General features: G+C 41.5%; 1 protein-coding gene across 4 annotated transcripts in view; it reads right to left on the minus strand.

Moving 5' to 3' along the window:
• unc5db (unc-5 netrin receptor Db) overlaps window positions 1–21,859 on the minus strand; it is a 258,492-nt gene that overhangs the window by 24,670 nt on the left and 211,963 nt on the right. For all 4 annotated transcript variants that reach the window (XR_008569990.1, XM_054772926.1, XM_054772927.1 and 1 more), the window contains 2 exons: window positions 14,131–14,302; window positions 2,549–2,776 (listed from right to left, as the gene is read on the minus strand). Coding sequence is in view for 3 of the 4 variants with exons in the window: in XM_054772926.1 (XP_054628901.1) it covers window positions 2,549–2,776; window positions 14,131–14,302 (400 nt within the window). In the remaining variant the exon portion in view is untranslated. The remainder of the gene's footprint in view (window positions 1–2,548; window positions 2,777–14,130; window positions 14,303–21,859) is intronic.

Consider the following 21,859-nt stretch of genomic DNA (forward strand, 5'->3'; position numbering starts at 1 on the left):
AAGTTAATAAATAAATAAGTTGTAAAAAATTGCTATTTGTCCCCCCCCCAAAAAATTGCAGATGCAGATGCAGCAGCAGCACGACACAGCGGCGGCAGTCCTCCCTCCCATGCAGCCCACCACCTCAACTTAAAAAAAACCCGGGGGCCACCCTGTACACCATCCAGGCCATCATTTTTTAGCTTGGCAAAGCATCTGCAAAGTTCAGAATTCTCAAACTTCTTACTTTAGTTCTTACAAGGTGTAGTTTTACTAAACACGCATGCAAAGAAAAATAAAATGCATACATTAAAACACATTTTGTCACATACTGTTGCTTGCAATATAGTCAGCAGTGGTCACCAACCTTTTTGAGCCCAACATATCGCGTGAACATAGCCATGAGCCTGCTCAAGGTCTACCCCGTCGCCTACCATCTACCATCTCCCCTGGTAGGGTGGGTGGCTGTTCATCTCAAGCTCGGGTCCTCTACCAGAGGCCTGGGAGCTTGAGGGTCCTGCGCAGTATCTTAGCTGTTCCTAGGACTGTGCTCTTCTGGACGGAGATGTCTGATGTTTCTCCAGGTATCTGCTGGAGCCACTTCTCCAGTGTGGGGGACACGGCCCCCAGTACTCCTATGACCGCGGGCATCACTGTTGCGTTCACCGTCCAGGCTCTCTCCAGCTCTTCCTTGAGCCCTTGGTATTTCTCTAGTTTCTCGTGTTCCTTTTTCCTGATATTGCCATCATTGGGGATGGCTACATCCATCACAATGGCTGTCCTCTGCTGCTTATCCATGATCATGATGTCCAGTTGGTTGGCCACAATCAACTTATCGGTCTGTGTGTGTGTGTGTGTGTGTGTCTGTGTGTATACTGTATATATATAATTTTGTACAAAGAAAAATGTAAAAAGTGATACAAATACAAAGCGTTGTGTTAGTATTCATTGCTGGCGTCAACAGTTCCTTTTCTCATTGGGAATTTTGCTCTACTTTGTACATTTTTGCTGTTTTTTACATTTTGTTTTGTTTCTGGGGTGAAGCAATGACAAATGAGCCACGGGCCGCGGATCGATGTGCATGTGTATGGACTTATATTTGAGCCTTCATTTTGACGTACCAAAGGCAGATTTTCAGCCATATTAACGTGCAATAACTACTGTTGTGTTCTCAGGTACATCGCTGCACTCTGTCACTCTCTATTGTTGTTGCGGGGCGAGGCGAGCTGGTGTACGTGTGCTGGTACCTTCAGCCGGGTTTTGGGGATTGGGCTCCTGGCTGGAGCTTGCGGGTTGTGTGCCTGGAGGCTGGCGAGGCATACGGGCGTGCCTGTTGGTCACTCTCCATGAGGGGGGGCCACTGATGTAATATATTTTTTTGAAATATTCTCGCGATCGCCCGGCGAAGTTCCAAGGATCGACTAGACTAATAGTAATTGCATAAACTTCAGTTGATTAAACAAAAATACAATTACAGTAGATCCCCGTCAATCATGGGGGGTTGCGTTCCTTGGCCACCCACGAATGGTGAAAAATTGAGTTCATTCATTTTCAATAGAAGCTGCGCGACAGAGGGATTATTGCAGGTCTCCGTCCAGCCAAGCGACATGCAAAATTCGTGCATGTTAAATTTTGTGCTCGTGCACGCCATCGTGTACACCCTGGCTTGCAGTGCAACCCCAGGGAGTTGAAAAATGTCCAACCTTTCATTGCAGTCGCCCAGACAAGGACCAATCAGCGGGAGTTTCACTGACCAACCAATGAGTGGACAGGATGCTATCCAGCACTCTCACAGGTAAACAGAGTACACATACCAGGTAAGTTTACATGAATTTACACGGACATTTATGTACGTTTATCTTCAATACTGGCAAGATCCGGTACTAGCAAAAGTACTCAAATCGGACGCTTTTTCTCCTCTCAACTACTTTGATACCCCAACATTACCTCCAAATCTACAGCCAATCAAAATCGTGGGAATTCACTCTGGATTTGAGAGCGTCCCTCACTCATCACCTCCCGTGTGCAGGGTTTGCTACGCGTTGGTGATGGGTTTCGCCAGTTGCGGTTGTTGTTCGTCGCCTCCCGTGTGTCAAATACAAGAGAACAGTCGCAGTCCAGCATATGCATATGAATTATTTCATAAAAAAACACTAATGCGGCAAACGTCTTTGTCTTAACGCCATTACATCAATAAAAGAGTCATTCCTCTACTGCTAAAACTCTACGAAGCAGCAGTTTCACATTTCCCAGTAACACATTGACATCTACATTAAGCATCAAAGTATCTCCTTTGCTTTCATATCAAGATCATTCATCATCCAGGACCTTGTAGATGCAGAGATTTATTGCGGATATGTCTTTCAAGCAAATCGGCCAAGCGTTTAAAAAGTTTAAAGAAGGGTGTTGAAAATGAGGCTTGAGATAATGTGTACAGTTTTCCTTAAGAGAGACAAGAAAACACTTGACCTTACACGTCGAGCTAACTGAGTAACTGCTTTTAAGCTGTATAGCTCTACATCATGGATGTGTGAAACAACTCATCTGTCATTCCAGTGTTGTTCCCCACCTGAAAAGCAAGTGGCGTATCATCCACGCAGTACACCCGCAGGCTGTAGTTCATGGAAGTGGCCTCCATGTTCCCAAACACAGCCAGCTTCAGTCTCTTGATGGCAGCCTGTGTGAGCGGCTCTCCCACGAGGGTGTATGAACCAGGCTGATCAAGCAGCAGGTGGCAGCTTGTTGCATCCATTAGGCAGTAACACGACGTGGATTCATCCTCCACCAACATCACCTCCTGGAACCGAGAACACAAGAGCAAATTGTACATTTTAACCTTTGACAAAAGTGTCTGAATTAGAACAAAGTTAGGAATATTCGGCTTTGGATCTTTCCTCCAACATTCCAAAAACATGCATGTTAGGTTAATTGTTGACTCTAAATTGTCCATAGGTATGAATGTGCGTGTGAATTGTTGTTTGTCTATATGTGCCCTGCCATTGGCTGGCGACCAGTCCAGGGTGTACCCCGCCTGTCGCCCGAAGTCAGCTGGGATAGGCTCCAGCATACCCCCGTGACCCTAATGAGGAGAAGCGGTATAGAAAATGGATGGATGGATGGATCTACTGTACATCAATGTTATGTACATCAATGTTAACACTGTTCGTACTGTGTAAGATTTCTAGGGTTAATTTGTACTAGCTGACTTTCTGACACCCTGGACTGGCACAGGGCACATACCAACAATCATTCACACGCGAACCTATGGGTAATTTACAGTATCCAAATAATCCAACATGTGTTTGTTGTGTGTGGGGAACCCGAGAACCGTGGTAGCCACCCAGATCTGCCTGTAATCTTTTGACTGTTTTTTAAAATGAAGCTATTTGAAAGGAAATGAGTGAATGACAAATTACTATAACTTGTATAATATCTGTTTATGAGGCAATTGTGGGAAAATTGACAAGTAAAAGACACCTGCCACCACAGCACTGATGTTTTAAAAAAAATGAATAATGAGCTACAGTAGATCCTTGCTTTTCTTGGGGGCTACCAGCGAATGGCAAAACAAGAGTACTTGATATGCACACACACACACACACACACACACACAAACACTCACCTAGCACAGTCAGAGTTGCGCAGCACTTAAGGTATGACTCGTGGAAAAATACTGTGAGACACACAATAGATGCATTGTTCTCACTAACACCAACTTGACTCTCACTTTCACACAGACTTGGCTTTCACTTTCCAGGCACACAGGCTAAGTTTGCTAGCCAGTAATCCCTCATTTACTGAAACGTACGAAAAGCTAGTGTTTCCGGACTCAAACAAACCTAGCAAACTATGGGGTGTTCAAGGACCGCAGAACAAAGCGCGAAATCTCAACGCTTCGCGGAAAAACATTATCAGTGAAGCATAAAGACATAAACATATAAAAGCTGTCGCCTTTCTAACAGTGATACATGTATGCTGTACATTTTACTGTATTATCACATAGCTATACGTTATTACTGACTTATGGTGAATGAGGTGAATGAAAAACAGCTGATTTTCAGAGAAAAAAAATACAAATAAATAAAATAGTATAAAATAATTATAAAAAATATTATAAAATAATAAATCAAATACAAATGTTTTGACCAAAAAGCTGCAAATTGGCAGGGGGATACTGAATCTGGACTGTTCGGGGATCCACGGCATGTGACTCTAAGTTGGTCATACAAACATTGTTACACTCAATGTTTCATAAACAAAGCACATACAGAACATACAGTAATTTAATTTGTCTGTTTGCTTTCATAAAACCTCTTAAACTGAAATTGTGTTAACACATACAGCATCAAATATTCATGCCAAGAGCTGCATGGATAACGTGAATGAATTATGGAGTGTATTCTTGTACACCACTGTACAACAACAGTGTAGGTAAATAATAAGTGTAAATTATAAAATGAATTCAACACAGTGCGTGACCCAGTCTCCTGAGAACAGAAACGCATTCTCTAAAAAGCAGAACACAAAATAGTCTAGTATGAGCAACACAGAGTGTTTTATTTATGAGACAACAGCATTCTAAGCACTTCATTATATTAATCTGGACAGAAGGAATTGTTTCTACCGAGCTTTCCTCCTCATTTCTCTTCCGACATTACATGACAAGATTTGTTTTCCTGCCCACAAAGCAAATGAATACCAAACTAAGGTATCACGAGGTACAAATTTGGATTCGGATTTGGATTTGGATTCCTGAAACAAACTGTACTGCATATTGCCCATTTTGAGGCTAGCGCCACGTCTCATCCACAAGAATCACATCATCAATAGATAATGTTATGCTATAATGTGTGTGATTATACAATTGAATAGGTGCAGTGAGTAGAGATACAGTAGCCTGGGGAGCATTATTTTTTGCCTTATAAAAATGACAAGACGCAGTATTACTAGCAATCAGTATGCAGGGTACAGGTAAGTTCTTCCGTTCTACGACTGTGATGTAGGTTGAGTTTTAGAAGCATCGCAAAGGACGGAGAGACAAGCTTATTAGGAGGAGGAGATCTCAATAATGAGACCATGACAGAGTTTAGTTATCACTGTCCATTTCATAGGAGCAGATCCTTTCATGTTTTCAAGGATACCATCTTTATCCTTGATGATGCCCATGGCATTTTAGCAGGTTGGAGCGGCCATGAAGCCACTCAGCATTTTTACAATGTCAAAATTAATTTCACCTTTCACTTTCTTTTTTTTTTTTTACGTGTTTCCACCAGAAGAGTCGGCCTCATGCTTGATGAATCCAAAAGTCAAAACCGCAACATGCTCACTCGCCCGCAACTACAGTAGCATAATAACAACAACAATACACCATGAGCAATGTTCTGCTGCCGCTATTAATTTGCATGTTCCATGTAGGAATGTTCCATTTTAAGCACAATTGTGATGTTTTTCAACAAGCTGTGGATCTGCAATGCAACGCAGTTTATGCTAACCATTAACGTTTAACATCATTCCACCTGCACCCAAAGCTGTCCACTCATCTGCAGGCACAAATCCGCCACCTGACACCTGAGTCCATTATCCAGTGGACGAACATCACAATGTAACCCATTGTTTTTTTGTTACCTGTACTGTTTGACAGCTTAGGAGTGCAATACAGGTAGTGCGTATGTATATGCATGCTTTCTTGTGCCAGGACATATTTGCTATGCAATAGGTGAGTTTGGTATGCTTCTCCTATTGCACTTGTGTCATAATAGATTTTTTATGTCGCTGGGCAGTACATGATTTAAGAACGGACAAGTAGATGAAGGACAGAGAACACAGACAACAGCGAGGGCCACAATAACTCCTGCTGGGCTGTTTTCAATCATTTGGGAATATTGTGGAATTAAAACAGAGTGGTCCGTAGTTTGTGAAGTGGTGTCACCAATCTTCTGAATAAGCCTGATTTTAGCTATTTTCACTTTGTCTGGAAATTCAGTTGAATTCAGTATATTTTCCATGTTGTTTCCAGCACAGATGATTACACTTATTCACGATATCAATATCAATGACTTCCTCTGCTGTCACTGCAATAACAAACACTGAACTGGGATGTCTACCTGTAGTACAAAGCAGATAGAGCAATTATTTTATCCATGTCTTTTTTGTCATCTATGAAATATTGAGGGTAATCTTGCCTCAAGCCATTCTTTATAAAGTAAATACCTGCTCATATTTCTGTCTTATATGTCTTATTTTCTCTTATTCTTTCTACTATATTGGATAATACGAGTGTAAACGTAACTATAGGGGTGTTTTTTTATGTCTAGAGGGCTTTAATAATGTTTAAAACCATATTGAGAGGGTCATACACACACATTTTCTATGCTCTTGACTACTCTGTACTACTCCTCTTGAGCAGGTGGAACATTGGTGGACTAGCCCAGACCGCCACTGTATTCCATGGTCAACGTTTTTCTTTTTCTATTTATCTACTTATCCTGTACAGGGTCGCGGACTACACCCCACACTGGTCATCAGTCAATCACAGGGCACATATTGAGACAGTCAGTCACTATCACATTCACATCACCACTAAGTGGGGGCTGCCTGCACAGACGTTATGCCATTTAACCGTCAGGGACTTTATTCCAACACAGCATCCATCCATCCACTTTCTGTACCGCTTGTCCTCGCTAGGGTCAGGGGTTAAAGACAGCATATTATTCATTCAATTAACTCATTAATCCTCATAAAATATGTAACCGGATCTTCCTTGGCTCTTGTGCTACCGACTACCAAATTTTGCATAAATCTTTTTTTTTTTTTTTAATGAATGGAAGCTAAGCAGAACAGTAAAATATCTGAGAAGAGTTGCACTGCTTGCATGAGCTCCATGTTGCTGTACTGTATAGCAGCCAAATGGAGAATTGCTGCCCGCCCGTAAACAATCCTCAGGTTTTTCCACCTGATTACCTGACATCGAAATTCATTGTGACGGATCTTTCCTGATGCAGAAATCAATATTTCTGTTGTCAAACGGCCCCTTATGCCCTTTACTGTAATCCTCTCACCACTTCCCTATTGACTGACAGCAGCCATGCCTCTTGCTGCCCTTTAGCCGCTATAATTCTTTATTTTACTCCTGAAGCAGTGTTACCTTCTTGTGGCCACAGAGAAATAAGGCGGGATTAATTTGGTCTCTCAAGACAATTTTAATACATTATCATTCCTTTTATTATTAATATTAGCAGGAAGGAAGTTGATCGTAGATCACCTTATTGTTGAAATGTAATTACTGTATTTTACTATGAGCACTTCTGTCCTACCCACACCATGCATCCGCTTATCCTCATTATGGTCGCGGGAGTGTGCTGGAGCCTATCCCAGCTGACTTTGGGTGAGAGGCGGGGTACACCCTGGACTGCTCGCCAGCCAATCGCAGGGCACATGTAAACAAACAACCATTCACATTCACGTTCATACCTATGGAGAATTTAGAGTCGCCAGTTCACCTAACGTGCATGTTTTGGCACAACATGCTAACCACTCAGCCACTGTGCGGCCCCACACCATGCATACATACAATAATATTACTATATTTTGTCATATAATCAAATAATAACAATAAATGACTGGATTTAGATTTCTAGACACCCAAAGCACTTTACACTGAGAACCCATCGTTCATTCACTCCAATGTCACACACTGGTGGTGGTCATCTGTCATCTGTACTCCGGTTTCCTCCCACATTCCAAAAACATGCATGTTAGGTTAATTGGTGACTCTAAATTGTCCATAAGGTATGAATGTGAGTGTGAATGGTTGTTTGTCTATATGTGTCCTGCCATTGGCTGGCGACCAGTCCAGGGTGTACCCCGCCTGTCGCCCGAAGTCAGCTGGGATAGCCTCCAGAAGCGGTATAGAAAATGGATGGATGGATATATTAAATGCAATAAATGAGTATTGGTTACATTTATTTGGTAATATTTATCAAAGGAATTTAAGCAATGATTACCTAATTTCAGTGAGGAAACAAAGTAAATGAAAATGTAAAGCACAAGAAAATGTAAATCTACTAAATTACTGAATAACAGCAAATACTATACAGAAATAAAATGTACTTACAATTTTGAGTGAAATTATGTTCCTCCCTAAGAACAAGTAGGCATTACTTAATTTGTTGAAATAAATATAACTTAAACCTAAATAAAACTTGGATATGATTAAGTAATAGTTAATTGTTATATTCACAGCTGTTATGTTTTACGGTAAGTCAAATGTACTTGATACTGGCAAGTAAGTGTTATTTGATATTGCAGCATTCAATTTTACTTAGTTGATTTGCGTACAAAAACTTACAAAAGGTTTTTTTTTAAAGTAAATCTTACGAGTTCTTTTTTTCAGGGCAGCAGTACTGATCTGACACTGATGGTTTGTGCAAATACACGTCACATGTCGGGTAAATTTAAAAAAGTAATGTATTTCCAATAGCATATCACATAAAATAAAGAATAGAAGATATCAGAGTAATTTAACCCTTTTTCTATTTTAAACAACTGCATATCATTTAGACAAGGTCTCCATAGTTGAATAACATTCCATTGTGTTCCTGTTAATGATATACAGTCAAACCTGTCTATAGCGGCCACTAAAGGGAGACGGCAAAAGTGGCCGCTATAGGCAGGTGGACGTTATAGACAGGTTGACAGCTATTTTGAATGTTGACCAGTAGAGGGTACTGTGGGACTGCGGATAAAAGTTATAAAGAACTACTACTGTGGGTTAATAAACCGCTGTTAATAAAGCGATTAAAGTGCATCGGCGACATGAGTCTCTCCTTCCCCACAACGAGCGGTATTACAGTATTGACCAGTGCACATTGTCTCACACCAGGAAATAAACGGTGTCACTGTCTGCAACAAGCTCCAAAGAAGACGGCTTTTTTTATGTCGAACAACTGACAGTTTGTGTGGCTCTTGTGAATGATTGTGCAGCCTACACACGACGGCTTCATTGCTTCAAAAATGAAACTTTTTCGTGCATGAAGCTTCTGCTTGGGATACAAAATGGGTGGCCGCTGGCCGCGTTAGACAGGTGACCGCTATACACAGGTCTGTAACACGTAAATTTTCCGCGGGGGATTTTTCAGTGGCTGCTATAGGCAGGTGGCCGTTCTATACAGGTGGCCGCTAAGACAGGTTTGACTGTACATTGCCTCAAATGTATGTAAAGTATGAAAGTATCGATATTTTTATTTGAAAATCGATTTTAGAACCTAAAGATATGGTCTCGGAGGCATCCATCTTTCTGTTTGGATCCATACATTACTAATCATCGTGCAGAGGTGCATCTGATGCTTGGCTTTTGGGTTGAAGGCATCTGGTGGCGTTTGCTCGGGTCTGCCGGTGGATCTTGGCAGCGGGGACCAATGTCGGGAGGTCCACTGTTGCCGGCGGGTTTTGGCTGGGTTGGACTGCCGCGTGCTGGGGAGGACAGCACAGGCTCGGGGGCTAATTTGCCCCAGAGTGGGGTTGATGCTAGTAGTGACAACAAAAGGAGAGAGACTGACGACATGTGTTGAGAGAATTGTGTAGCTATTCTATTCCAACTTTTGAAGAGGACGACTTTAGTAGTTGTAGTTCCCAAGAAGAGGAGGACAGCAATAAATGACTTTTCTGATAGGCTACTGTGCAACCAGTGTGTTATACACACTGTTCAGCACTGTTTAAAAAAATCATTTATTTAATTAAAGTGAAAAAAAGTGTAATGTCTTTCTGTGTACTAAATATCCCATGTTACCACATGAACACCTGCTTATAGATCGGTGCTGCCTATATAAAGTATGGACAAATCTTTTTTTCTCTTTACATTTCGTGGGTGTGGCTGAAATACTGGTGCGCTATGCAGAAATTCCGGCAAATAATTTTGAGAAACCGCGACAGAGTGAGGGAGCGATGTTCGAACCGCGATGTAGTGAGGGACGACTGTAATTGTAAAACCATAAAACTGTATTTTGTGTTAGCATTTTTGGCTTTATGGGGAAAATGATTTGGTTCTCCATTATTTTCTGTCAAGACAGAAATGTTTTCGCATACCCCCGATTTGAAATACTATTGAGAAACTGATAATATCTATTTATTTATCTGTCCTATACAGACTGAACTCCAAACTGAAACCAGCAAAATGCAACAAAATGGAGAGCTGTGAAGCGTATAAGCGTATTCAAGAGTCAAATTGGATGTTGAGTATGATAAATTTGTACATGTTGGCAGGTCTGCACTAACAATGAAAGTACTCCCTGCCACCCAAGGGGGGGTGATTCTCACTATTTGAGAAGCACTGCATATGTTTCGGTTAGAGTCGGACCTTTTGCAATGGATTCATGACGCTAACCAACGTTCCAATGTACACTCTATTTTTAACTAAAGAATAATGATTCGTAGTTACGATGATATAAATGACAATATACAGTATGTCAAGTGAAACTGGAGTTTAAAATGAAATCAAAATGACTATTATGGAGAAATGCTGAGAAACAGGAAGAAGAGGCAGACTTTGTGGACCTAATCTGAATGCACGTCACTCCCCAGAACATAAACATGAATACACACCGCACTGCATAGTGAGCATTTGAGTGTGCTCCCGTGGCTTACAAGGACTTGTATCCTCTGTACTTTCTGAATAAAGATGATACACAGTGGCTTGCTTCCAGCAATACCTGGAAACAAACAGTAGGTAACAGTTTTGCTGTGCTATGATGTTATAAAGCACAATCCATAAATTTGACTTACATTAAACAAGCCTTGATGTCCAGGACACATCTGCAGTAGTCGTATTTGTCTTAGTTTTATTATACAGTGGTTAACTTCTTTATACACTTGCGTATATGTAATTTAATGTTAAAAGATTTTTGATGAGAAATGAAATTTGAACAAATCGGTGGTTGATCACTAATGGCAATGCATTATGTTCAGTTTTGGAGGCTCCAAGGGACCAAGTAAGGGTTACAATGAACTGATCACTGCGTTAAAGGTTGTTGTTGTTCTTTCAGATTTTGAGAAGAAAAGTTACTTTGGGTGTGAGTTGCTGTGACAATAGACAGAAAGCTCTATAGCCCTTATTAATGCTGTGGGGTCATTTTAGGTGGAAAGGATTTCAAAATTGAGGGGCTTGAGGATAGAAACAATATTTTGGCTCCCTGTGGTCAATAGCTCAGCAATTGTGCAATAGGTATACAGTAACTGGGGGAATGACTGCCCATTGAAGGGATTAACTGTTTAACCCTGCTAAGAACTGCTTGTCTGACCTACCGTATTTTCACGACCATAAGGCACACTTAAAAGTCTTACATTTCTGCAAAATTATGTGTGCACCTAGTTCCGAAATCTGTTAATGTTGTTGTGTGACTTTGATGAGCGCTCCACTTGACTGAGTGGAAGCATTTCCTGCCAACATGCTGCTTATATAGAGGAAAAGCAGACGTCACTGAGGACAGCAAAGCATATGCGGACGAGGGGACGAGTGGGCGTGAAAGAAGTCGCTAAAGGCACTCCCCTAGTAGGTACGTACAGTATATAGTGCTGGTATGTGCATTGTGCAAAACAATATAGGTTTGGCTAAGGACTCCCGAAAATGGCACCTATAAAGAGACTTATGAAGCACAGTTTAAACTGCAAGCTATCAGTTACGCAGAGGGACATGGGAATCGAGCAGCCGTGAGAAAATTCAAGATCAAGGAATGATGAATGGATTTGTGGATGAGGATTGATCAAAAAATAACGTGAGTACATTGTTAAATACCGAACTCAACCGAACATACGCTAGCATGCGTGCTAGCGTATGTTTTAGTGTGCATGCATGCTACCGTGTTTTAAGCTAGCGTATGTTTTACCTTGCCTGCGCCCAAAAATACGGTGCACCTTATGTATGTGTTAAATACAGAAATAGCACCCGTAACTGAGACTACGCCTTTTAATACGGTGTGCCTTATGGCCGCAAAAATACGGTAAGCTTCAGATGATTAACATCTGTGTGCTTTGTGTGTACAAAGCTAAGATACGTAGGGCTGTCAAAATTTAAACGTTAAAATGGATTAATCCATTATTATCATTAATCTGATTAACATTTTTAACGCAATTAACCCATCTGTAGTGCAGAATCACTCAAACTCTCTGAAATACCACTGGCAACACATTTCCGTCAGTAATCTAGGGGTAATCTAGGAGTATACAGTATTTTATCGGACTGCCTGATTGGGGCAGTCCGTATTGCCGGCAGTAAGTTGGCTCTTTGTCACTGACTCTGTTCATTACTTTAATGGACAGAATTCCTAGGTGCAGCTGGGACATAGAGGGGTCCGGTTTGGTGGATGCAGGATTTGGTCTCAAATTTTTGCGGGTGATAGACTCCTGCTGCCTTTATCGGCCCGTGATCTTCAGCTCTCACTGGATCGGTTCGTAGCCGAGTGTGAAGCGGCAGGCATGAGAATCAGCATCTCCGAGTCTGAGTCTATGGTTCTCGACCAGAAAAAAGTGAAATGCCATCTCCAGGTCGGAGATGAGATCCTGCCCCAAGTGGAGGAGTTCAAGTACCTTGGGGTCTTGTTCAAGAGTGAGGGAAGGATGGGTTAGGAGATCGACACGCACATTGATGCGGCGCACATTGATGCGACTCTGTATCGGTCCGTCGTGGTAAAGAGGGAGCTGAGCCGAAAGGCAAAGCTCTCAATTTACCAATCAATCTACATTTCTGTCCTCACCTATGGTCATGAGCTTTGGGTAGTAACCGAAAGGACAAGATGGCACACAAGCTGCCGAAATTAGTTTCCTCTGTAGGTTGGTTGGTCTCTCCCTTAGAGATAGGGTGAGGAGCACTGTCATCCGAGAGAAACTCAGAGTAGAGCTTCTGCTCCTCTGCATTGAGTAGAGCCAGATGAAGTGGCTCGGGCATCTATTCAGGATGCCTCCTGGACGCCTCCCTAGTGAGGTGTTCAAGGCAGTACTGGCAGGAGGCCTCAAGGAAGACCTTAGACACGTTGGAGCGACTATGTCTCTCAACTGGCCTGGAAACACCTCCGGATCCTCCAGGAGGAGCTGAACAAAACAGTCAGGGGGAGAGAGATCCGGACTTCTCTGCTTAGGCTTCTGCGCCCCGGACATCGATCAATTGGAAGAAGATGGATGGGTGGATGGATGGACAGACAGCACCTTGGCCCTCCCGATGGGAAATTTGGATATAAAAAAACAATGATGGAACAGTTGACCGACAGAAAGTATTATAAACATTCTGCAGGAAGGAGTTTTCTTTCACACTTCCAGTTTAAATGACTGATTAATCTGATTAAAAATGTTAATCGTTTGACAGCACTAATTATAAGTAATGTCCTTGGCATGATTTTAAGAATGTGCCACAAACAAGACTGTGGGTGTTTGTGTAAACTTGCTGCATTCTCAAAACTAGGGAAATGTGCCTACAGCTGCTGAAGTTAGTTACCATAGTTGCATAGGCTGCAAAAACAGATGGGCTTCATTGTCTGAGATAAACCCGAACAGATATCATAATGGTCGAGAGGTGTGAAAACATCAGCAGCTGTTGCTTAATTTCTTTTTTTCTCCAGCAGAGTTTGCTTGGTTCTCAGTTAAGTTGCACATTGATGTGGGCATGTAGGGACAAGGACATTATTGTACTAATAAAAAACTATAAAACCAAGTTAGATATCTTTTAAGCGGAAACCCAGAGGCAGACAATTAAAAGATCCTGACCAAAAAAAAAAAAAAGAATCAATTGAATCACAATTTCTCACAGATCTACTGTTGTGTAATAACATTGTGTCAAGATAAAGACGTTCCTGCTGTATTCAGACATTTTGACTGTTTTATCAATTTCTTTGTGAGTGCATTTTTCTATGGACCGGAGCAATGTGTATGTGGCACTTTTATGGGTAAGGCATCCTGAACTTTAAAATGCGACATGTTTGTGTGTAAATCTTGTGGTGCAGCAGGCTTTGTACCACAAGAAATAATGGTAACATTAAGGTGTTGGGACAGTTTTCACTGCCAAACACAGAATAGAAACATTGTGGAAACAGGCAATCAAGAAGAGTCATGTCAGAGCGAAGCAAAGCTAAAGTATCGAACTTTACTTGATAGCTGTGTGCCTCTCACCTCCCATTTACTGTCCTGGGTCCTCCTCTTGAGCTGGATGTTCCAATTCTCAGAGTCCACCTCGGCACAGTGAGCCATGGTCATGGCCACTGGGCAGGATAAGTCCAGACCGGGAGGACCGTACGTCACCTCTGGGCTCAGGAGGATTTCATAGCCTTCCAGTGTATTGACACTAAACAGCATTACAAATAAAAAGATCAGACCACAATGTACAAAAAAGCCATTTGCATGTATAAGTGGGTCATGAGTAGTGATGTGTGGATTGATACTGAAATATGAACACTGATAAATCAATTCTCAAATCAAAAGATCGATACTTCAGTCATTTGTGGTAACTTATATCATTAACAGGAACACAGTGCCATCCATCTATCCGTTTTCTTCCACTTATCCACTTCTTCCACTTCCGGGTTGCGAGGGCAGCAGTTTAAGTAGGGTCCAGACGTCCCAGTCCCCGGCCACCTCTTCCAGTTCCAACGGGAGGACACCAAGGGGTTTCCAGGACAGCTGTGAGACATAATGCCTCCAGCATGTCCTAGGTCTGCCCCGGGGCCTTCTCCCGGCTGGGCATGCCCGCAACACCTCAACAAGGAGGCGTACGGGAGGTATCCGGACTAGATGCCCAAGCCACCTCAACAGGCTCCTATCGATGTGAAGGAGTAGCAGCTCTACTCTGAGCTCCTCCCGGATGACCAATCTCCTGGCCCTATCTCTCAGGGTGAGTCCAGCTACCCTACGGGGGAAACTCATTTCAGCCGCTTGTATCTGCAATCTTGTTCTTTCGGTCACGACCCAAAGCACATGACCATAGGTGGTCATGAGGAACACAGTGGAAAGTACCTAAATTATAGCAATCTTGTCGAAATAACACACGGTCGGCGAGATCTATTTTTTCTTCCGCCTGGATAAGTGCATAAGCACAGCGGCATAAGCACAGCCAGTCAGTCTCAGTCTGTTGGCACTAAGGCCAATTGTAAACGGAGCCATGTGTGAATTCTGATCTAGTTCTCATTTTTAGAGTATTTTTTTGACACTAGGTGTATTTGCACAATGTATCGATACCAGATCTGTATTGCCGATACCAGCGTGAATTTGACTTAGTATCGGACTGGAAAGCAAATCAGCGGTATCAGAAATCGCTATTCATTAGTCTTCTTTATGGTTTTTGTCGCTGTTTATTATCCGTGTTGTGAGAACGTTGCAATGCCGTTATCGTCACCAATAGTGAACCATGGTGTGTTATTAGGCAGTATCTATATCAACAATCTGGATGTCGCTTCAGTCGGCATTGTTCACTACTCTACTACACAGGAAATTAAACACAGTAGCTAGTCGACCAGCGTTGTGGTTGCTCACTCTCAAGAAAACACTGCCCCCCAGCGTTATGGTAGAGAACAGCAGGTCACATGCTCAGACCCAAGCCTTAATCTCATAAAATATCTCTCAACAGTACACGACACTACAAAGCTAAATCCAAATTATTTTTGATATTTGAAGGTTTTTTAAAAAAGTAACACAATAATTACTTTCCCTGGTATCTAACTACATTTATGAAGGAGTAATCTCATTACTTTTTTTAAAGTAATTTGGCGCTGTGTATTATATAAGCGGTAACTTCTATTCAGTCTATAAAAGCATTATTTGCTGTTATGTAAGTAACTACATAGCACAAGAAAAAGAGAGATTTTCAATTGGACTTCTTTGGTGTCCTAATGACAATAAACACAACTGTTCACGGTCCACGCACAACCCCAAGATCACATGAATTCATTATTTGAAGAGCATTCATCTGGCACCTGTTAGCTGGCTCACTTTCTGAGGAAGGCCACCCTTCCTTCAATTTCATTTTCAGATGTGGGTCAAATGTGGGTCCCCTCATGTAACCCAAATATTAGAAATACCTCTCAAAATCATGTACAACAGTTGCACACCATGACAAACTACAATTTAACAAACATGCAAGTGCTTGTCAATAAATGAGAGTAGAGTAATCCCTCGCCACGACGTGATTCGATTTTCGCAGCTTCACTCTATCGCGGTTTTTCAAAAATATATTAATAAATCGTGCTGTTTTGTGGCTGAATACGAGCTGTTTAAAAAAAAAAAACATCATATGTATTCTTTTGCCTAAAACAAGCATTTTCAAGCATAACAATGGCTAAATGAACTAAAATACAACAATAAGGCATTCAGAAACACGTTCAAACACATTGTGATGATATGTAGTATTCTACTCTTGTCACTAGGTGTCAGTAATGTTAATATAATGTTGGGTGAGACACACAAGCACCAGACTTAACCATCGGAACAACAGGCTTTGCAGGTTTGAATGATCTCACAACAGGCACAATACCCCTAACAGGGGTTACTGCTGCAGCCTTAACCCACGCCAAGCTAAAACTCAACAATGAACCCTCGACATCACTTCCTGTCCGGCCCCTACTCAGCTCCCCAAGCACGAGATCACATTTGCAGCAACACACAAGTCTTATTTCTGTCTTAAAATGGCTTGTTTTCTCTTATTATGCCTATGATGAGTAATAGGAGTGTAAAGGTGACTATAGGGGTGTTATTTCATGTCTAGAGGGCTGTAAAAATGGGGTTGGGTTTTTTTTTGCTCTATGAAAATATTCCATTTATAAAGGAATCCTTTTTCACAGAAATCCACTTATTACGGTCAGGTCTGGAACCAATTAACTGCAATAAAGGAGAGATTACTGTACAGTGTCTCCCATATATTTATTTATTTGTGGTGGCTCACCACAATGAATTGTGGACCACCACAGAAGGATTTAGCTCTATCTTTTATATAGATTTTTTGAGCTAGGTGCTCACCCTCGCTGAAGTTCACATTATAATTATGAATGGATGGGTTGTCGTTGCTCCGTTCAGTAGATGGCATCGTAACTCTGCATCGTCAAAAGCACTTCATGCACCTGCATAAGGCGCTCTTCCATTTGCAAGCTATAGCCACCAACTGGCTTGACCACATAGTATAAACGGACCGACGGTCATCAAACAAACTGACAGTCTTACAGTGCAAACCAAAAAATAAACAGCACAACAAATAACAGGTAAGTAAACACAAAACAACTATAAACTACCATTTTATGTGGGTAACAGCAACCAAGGCCAACAACATGAAATGTTTTTTTAATTTTGCGTGTTATACGGTGCACGCTCATACGTACACCTCTGCACGAAATGAAAGCGGTAAGTCAATAATTTCATGTTCTGTTGTTAAATAAGGTCTAAAAACTTTAGATAATGTCACACATTTCTTATGACAAAAAACAAAAACCCATTCATCTTCAAACACTGGGTTTTGCATCACGACAATTATACAATTAGACGATGACATCATGTCATATGAACCTGCTAGGGTGCCCCACATATTCTGGTTCCGGCCTTTTAATAAGAATGATAAGAATTATAACTTTTTTATTGAGCTTGTAAACAATATAACAATATAAATGAACAACACAACAAAAAACACACGAACACCACGTCCCCAACTTACGAACATCCAACTTGCGAACTTTCAGAGATACGAACGCACGCTGACTGGTCTATATTTTCATGTATTTTGCCTGGTAGTAACTCAATATTTATGCTGCTACATGCTTGACCAGTAGAGGGCACTGTGACACTGCTAATGGGACCAACAGGTAGAGGAAGAAGGTGGGGAGAGAGTGTAAAGGAGAAATGCAAAGCTAAATTGTAGCTGTACGATGCAACCCGAACAGAGCGTGTGAATAAAGTTTATGAAGAGTTAATAGGGCTGTCTTCGACCAATGATTTTCATAGTCGATTCTGATTTGGTTAGGTTAGGTTCATTGGAGACTCTAAATTGTCCATAGGTATGAATGTGAGTGTGAATGGTTGTTTGTCTATATGTGCCCTGCGATTAGCTGGCGACCAGTCCAAGGTGTACCCCGCCTGTCGTCTGAAATCAGCTGGGATAGGCTCCAACATGCCCCCGCGACCCTAAAGAGGAGAAGCGGTATAGAAAATGGATGGATGGATGGATTCTGATTTGTTAGATCTTGTCCATAGTTGACTAAGCGGCAGTGGGCACAACAACAGTGACTGGGTGGAGGACCGACCCTTCCGGTTTCTGGACAACCTGCTCTACCGCTTGAGCCACTGCTGCTTAGTCAACTGTGGACACACAGGGCAGCTGTGGCTACAGTGTGTGACTGTGAGGAGTGAATGAATCATGGGTTCACTTCATTGTGAAGCGCTTTGGGTGGCTTGAAAAGTGCTATACAAAATCTAATGCGTTATTATTATTATTAATAGTTGATTGTTTTCTTTTTAAGAAAAAAATCCCAACAAATTTGAAAAACATCTCATTTGCCACTTTTTCCACTTCAAAGAAACAGGCTAAAACAGTGCACACAGAATAGGAACAACATGGCTTGAAAAAGAACAACTTGCCAAAACTTTCTTACAAAATGAAGTTGGCGTAACTGTCTTGTTGGCGGAAAAGTTGGCGTAAAACATGACCCAACGTACGCTGTTGGGTGTTGTGGCGTGATACGTAAGAAGCTGCTGACACAAGTTTCATTTCACTTTCTGGAGTCATCTTTCACCTTTTCCAAATACTATACAATTTGGATGATTTTTGTGGTCGACATTATGACACAATAAGTCCGTCGACATCGACGGTCTTCCTAGCCTTCAAAGCTAGTGCTCACCTCAGCTCATTTGGATTGTGCTACTGAAGCGGGTATTTTATTCATGTGTGGTACGGATAGGTCTTTTGTTAAACACACGTCATTTTTAATGATTTATTAACACAAATTAAGATGTTTTTGAATGAAAATGAAAAAAAACAGCTCAGCAGAAGCCGTGGGCACCCCCCATGTAGTCAGAATGGTACAATCTTGATCACATGATCAAGTCGATAGTCGAACCAGAATCTTCTGAATCCACTTGTCGAAGAGTCGACTAAGACACCCCTTATTTTGATTGATTGAACCACCTGCACAGGGTAGACCAGGGTTCGGCAACCTTTACTATCAAAAGAGCCTTTTTCCCCCCTCTCCCACTAAAGAAAAATGGCCTGGAGCCGCAAAACATCAGCTTAAAACATCTTAGAAACGTTTCCAAGTTTGAATCTTTCTTAATTTTACCAGTTACAACAGAATACAACAAACAGTACAGCGTGCATGTGTAACGGATGCCAGTTAGCGGGGTTGCGATAGCATGTTGGCTAAACCTCACTTCAATACAGTGAATTGACAGCCTATTTATTGTAAATATATTATATATATGTAAATGTATTTTATTTCTATCAATCGGTGGATTTGGTCGCCAGTTCGAGGCCGTCACGTGCAGGGCTCCATCTGCATGGATGACCGCTTTTACACGTGTAGGTCTGCTTATAAACTACTATAAATTACTACTTTTCTGGAAGTGTTGAGTGCTTGTTTTGAAAGCGTCTTTCAACATTTTTTGTTGGGAAAAAAGAAAAAGGAATCTGTCTGTGCAGAATTAAAAAGATAATTTTCTTCTGAGCTGATTTTTTTTATGGAGGGTTATATTAATGGTTTTCATTGCCAATCATTTCAATGGAAATGATTGGCAAGAAAGAGATTTTAACATTTTTGTCCCTTTCAAGAGTGTACAAAGCTTACTGCAGGGGTGGGGGTGATGGTGGTGGGGAGATGTTTGTATCAGGTTTCCGTGAATGCAGGCAGGCAAACACCAGCTCATCCTCCCTTTCTCGCACTCATCCAATCGTCAGTCAGAACTCAGACAGGATGCATTCACGGTCTGACAGACAGTCGGATATTTTGTTCACTCTTTTCAAAAATGCGCATTTTCTCCACTCGGGTGTTAAAAAAAAAATAGAGCATTGTGAAGGGAGCCACAACAAAGAGGCTGAAGAGTCGCATGCAGCTACGGAGCCACAGGTTGCGATCCTTGGTGTAGACAAACAGACCATACTGTGACTAATCACGTGCTGCTTTAACGGAAAAGAATGATGACGTTAAAAACAGGCCTCTGATTGGGAACCGGCTCCCGCCATTCACTTCAAAGAGCCGGCTCTAATAGCACCGGAGGGAGTTCTCGCACAGGGCGGCTGTTGGAGTTACAACCACCACTGAGTATATTACTGTGTCTCATCAACGCTGATGGTTTTTCTTTTTTCTTTTTTTTTTTAAGGATCCATCTGTTTTAACACTGCCTTTGCACTGCTGAAGAACACAAAACAACAGCCTAATGAGGAGTTATGCAAACAGGTGGGCTGAAAACAAGACATGCCTTTAGGCATGACTCCTTGCAAGCGTGTATGCTCATGCGCCAGTGTTCAAGCTGCTGGATTTGCTTTCCAGCGCAGGTCAAAGTCGTAACGATTTGCAAGCTGGAGTGTGTTCATTAAAAGAGGCTTAGAACAAACAAGAGTCAACAGTGAACATAGCTTGGAGTTAAGAAAAAAACAGCAATGGGAATCCAAACAGGAGGGAATGGTGCTTTAGCATAACTTTCAAAGCTGAAATCAGGCACCGATGAGGCAAGAATACGAATGCTGCTGTGGGAGAAGCCAGAACGCTGCTAGAAACACTGACATCCGTGACACACACCGTCAGATGCACTGCTTTTTTTCAGGGTTTGTGTAACTGTATCTGCTTTACAATGTTTTGATAGACAATGAGGTATTTCAAAACAAACCAACCTAAAAAACATTTTGCTTTCTCCAAGGAACCATTCAGAGGGTGTCAAATGAGGTTGACTGCTATTCATTCAAATGTGTTTGTCTCAGAGAATGAAGAACATGAAGGCTCCGACTGCCAAATTGCCATGGATGTGAGTGTCTTATTAGACACTTTCTGTGGAAATGATTGGAGAGAAAGAGATTTTTAGAAAGAGATTTTAACATTTTTGTCATTTTCAAGAGTGTACATGAGGAAATCCATATTTTTTCTCCAGTCTTCCCAGGACTGTTTAACTTGATACAGTAATCCCTCGTTTATCGTTTAATTGGTTCCAACGTGATAAGTGAGTTTCCGCAAAGTAGGATTCCTTATTTATAAATTGAATATTCAATATCTAATTCAATATCAATATCAAGTGAATATCAATTAAGCATTCAAACCTACATTACTCACCACCGGTGGCTCTTTTCTGTTATACCCAATGACTTTTTACTGTCCTGTGGGAGTTTCTTATGCTTTAGTTTCTAACAGCGCTCGATGACTGAGGGAGCGGTGGTCTCGCAAAAAATCCTCTCAGTATGCTGAGATTGGTCATATTAAATTTTGTGCCACCACGGTAAACTTGTGCACGACATGTTTTGCACTCAGCAGCGATGACTTTTTCAGACTTGAACAAAAAATACTACCACACAGCCAACATCACTCCTGCTGCTTGTTCAACACGCTGGCACACGCTGTTCTTGTGATTACGTGATCTGTGCATGCTGAATCTGGCGGTTCTGGGTAGAAGTGCTGGTGCAGAGTTGGGGTGCCAATATCAAAGATTTTAGATGTAGGCCGTTATAAGTACCGTATATAGTAAATATACAGTTGTCACTCATTTATCGCGGTTAATTGTTATTATTGTAATATTTGTAATAAATACTTCCATAGTTAAAGCATAGAAAACCTGTTTAAAACTTTTCAAATGTTTTTTTCTATGATTATTAGAGCCATGTAGATACGACCCATAACACCCATATAACATTTACACTCCTATTATACTTTGTTTGCACCACATTGCT

The sequence above is a fragment of the Dunckerocampus dactyliophorus genome, chromosome 4 (genome assembly GCF_027744805.1).
Source record: "Dunckerocampus dactyliophorus isolate RoL2022-P2 chromosome 4, RoL_Ddac_1.1, whole genome shotgun sequence".
NCBI classification, from domain to species: Eukaryota; Metazoa; Chordata; class Actinopteri; order Syngnathiformes; family Syngnathidae; genus Dunckerocampus; species Dunckerocampus dactyliophorus.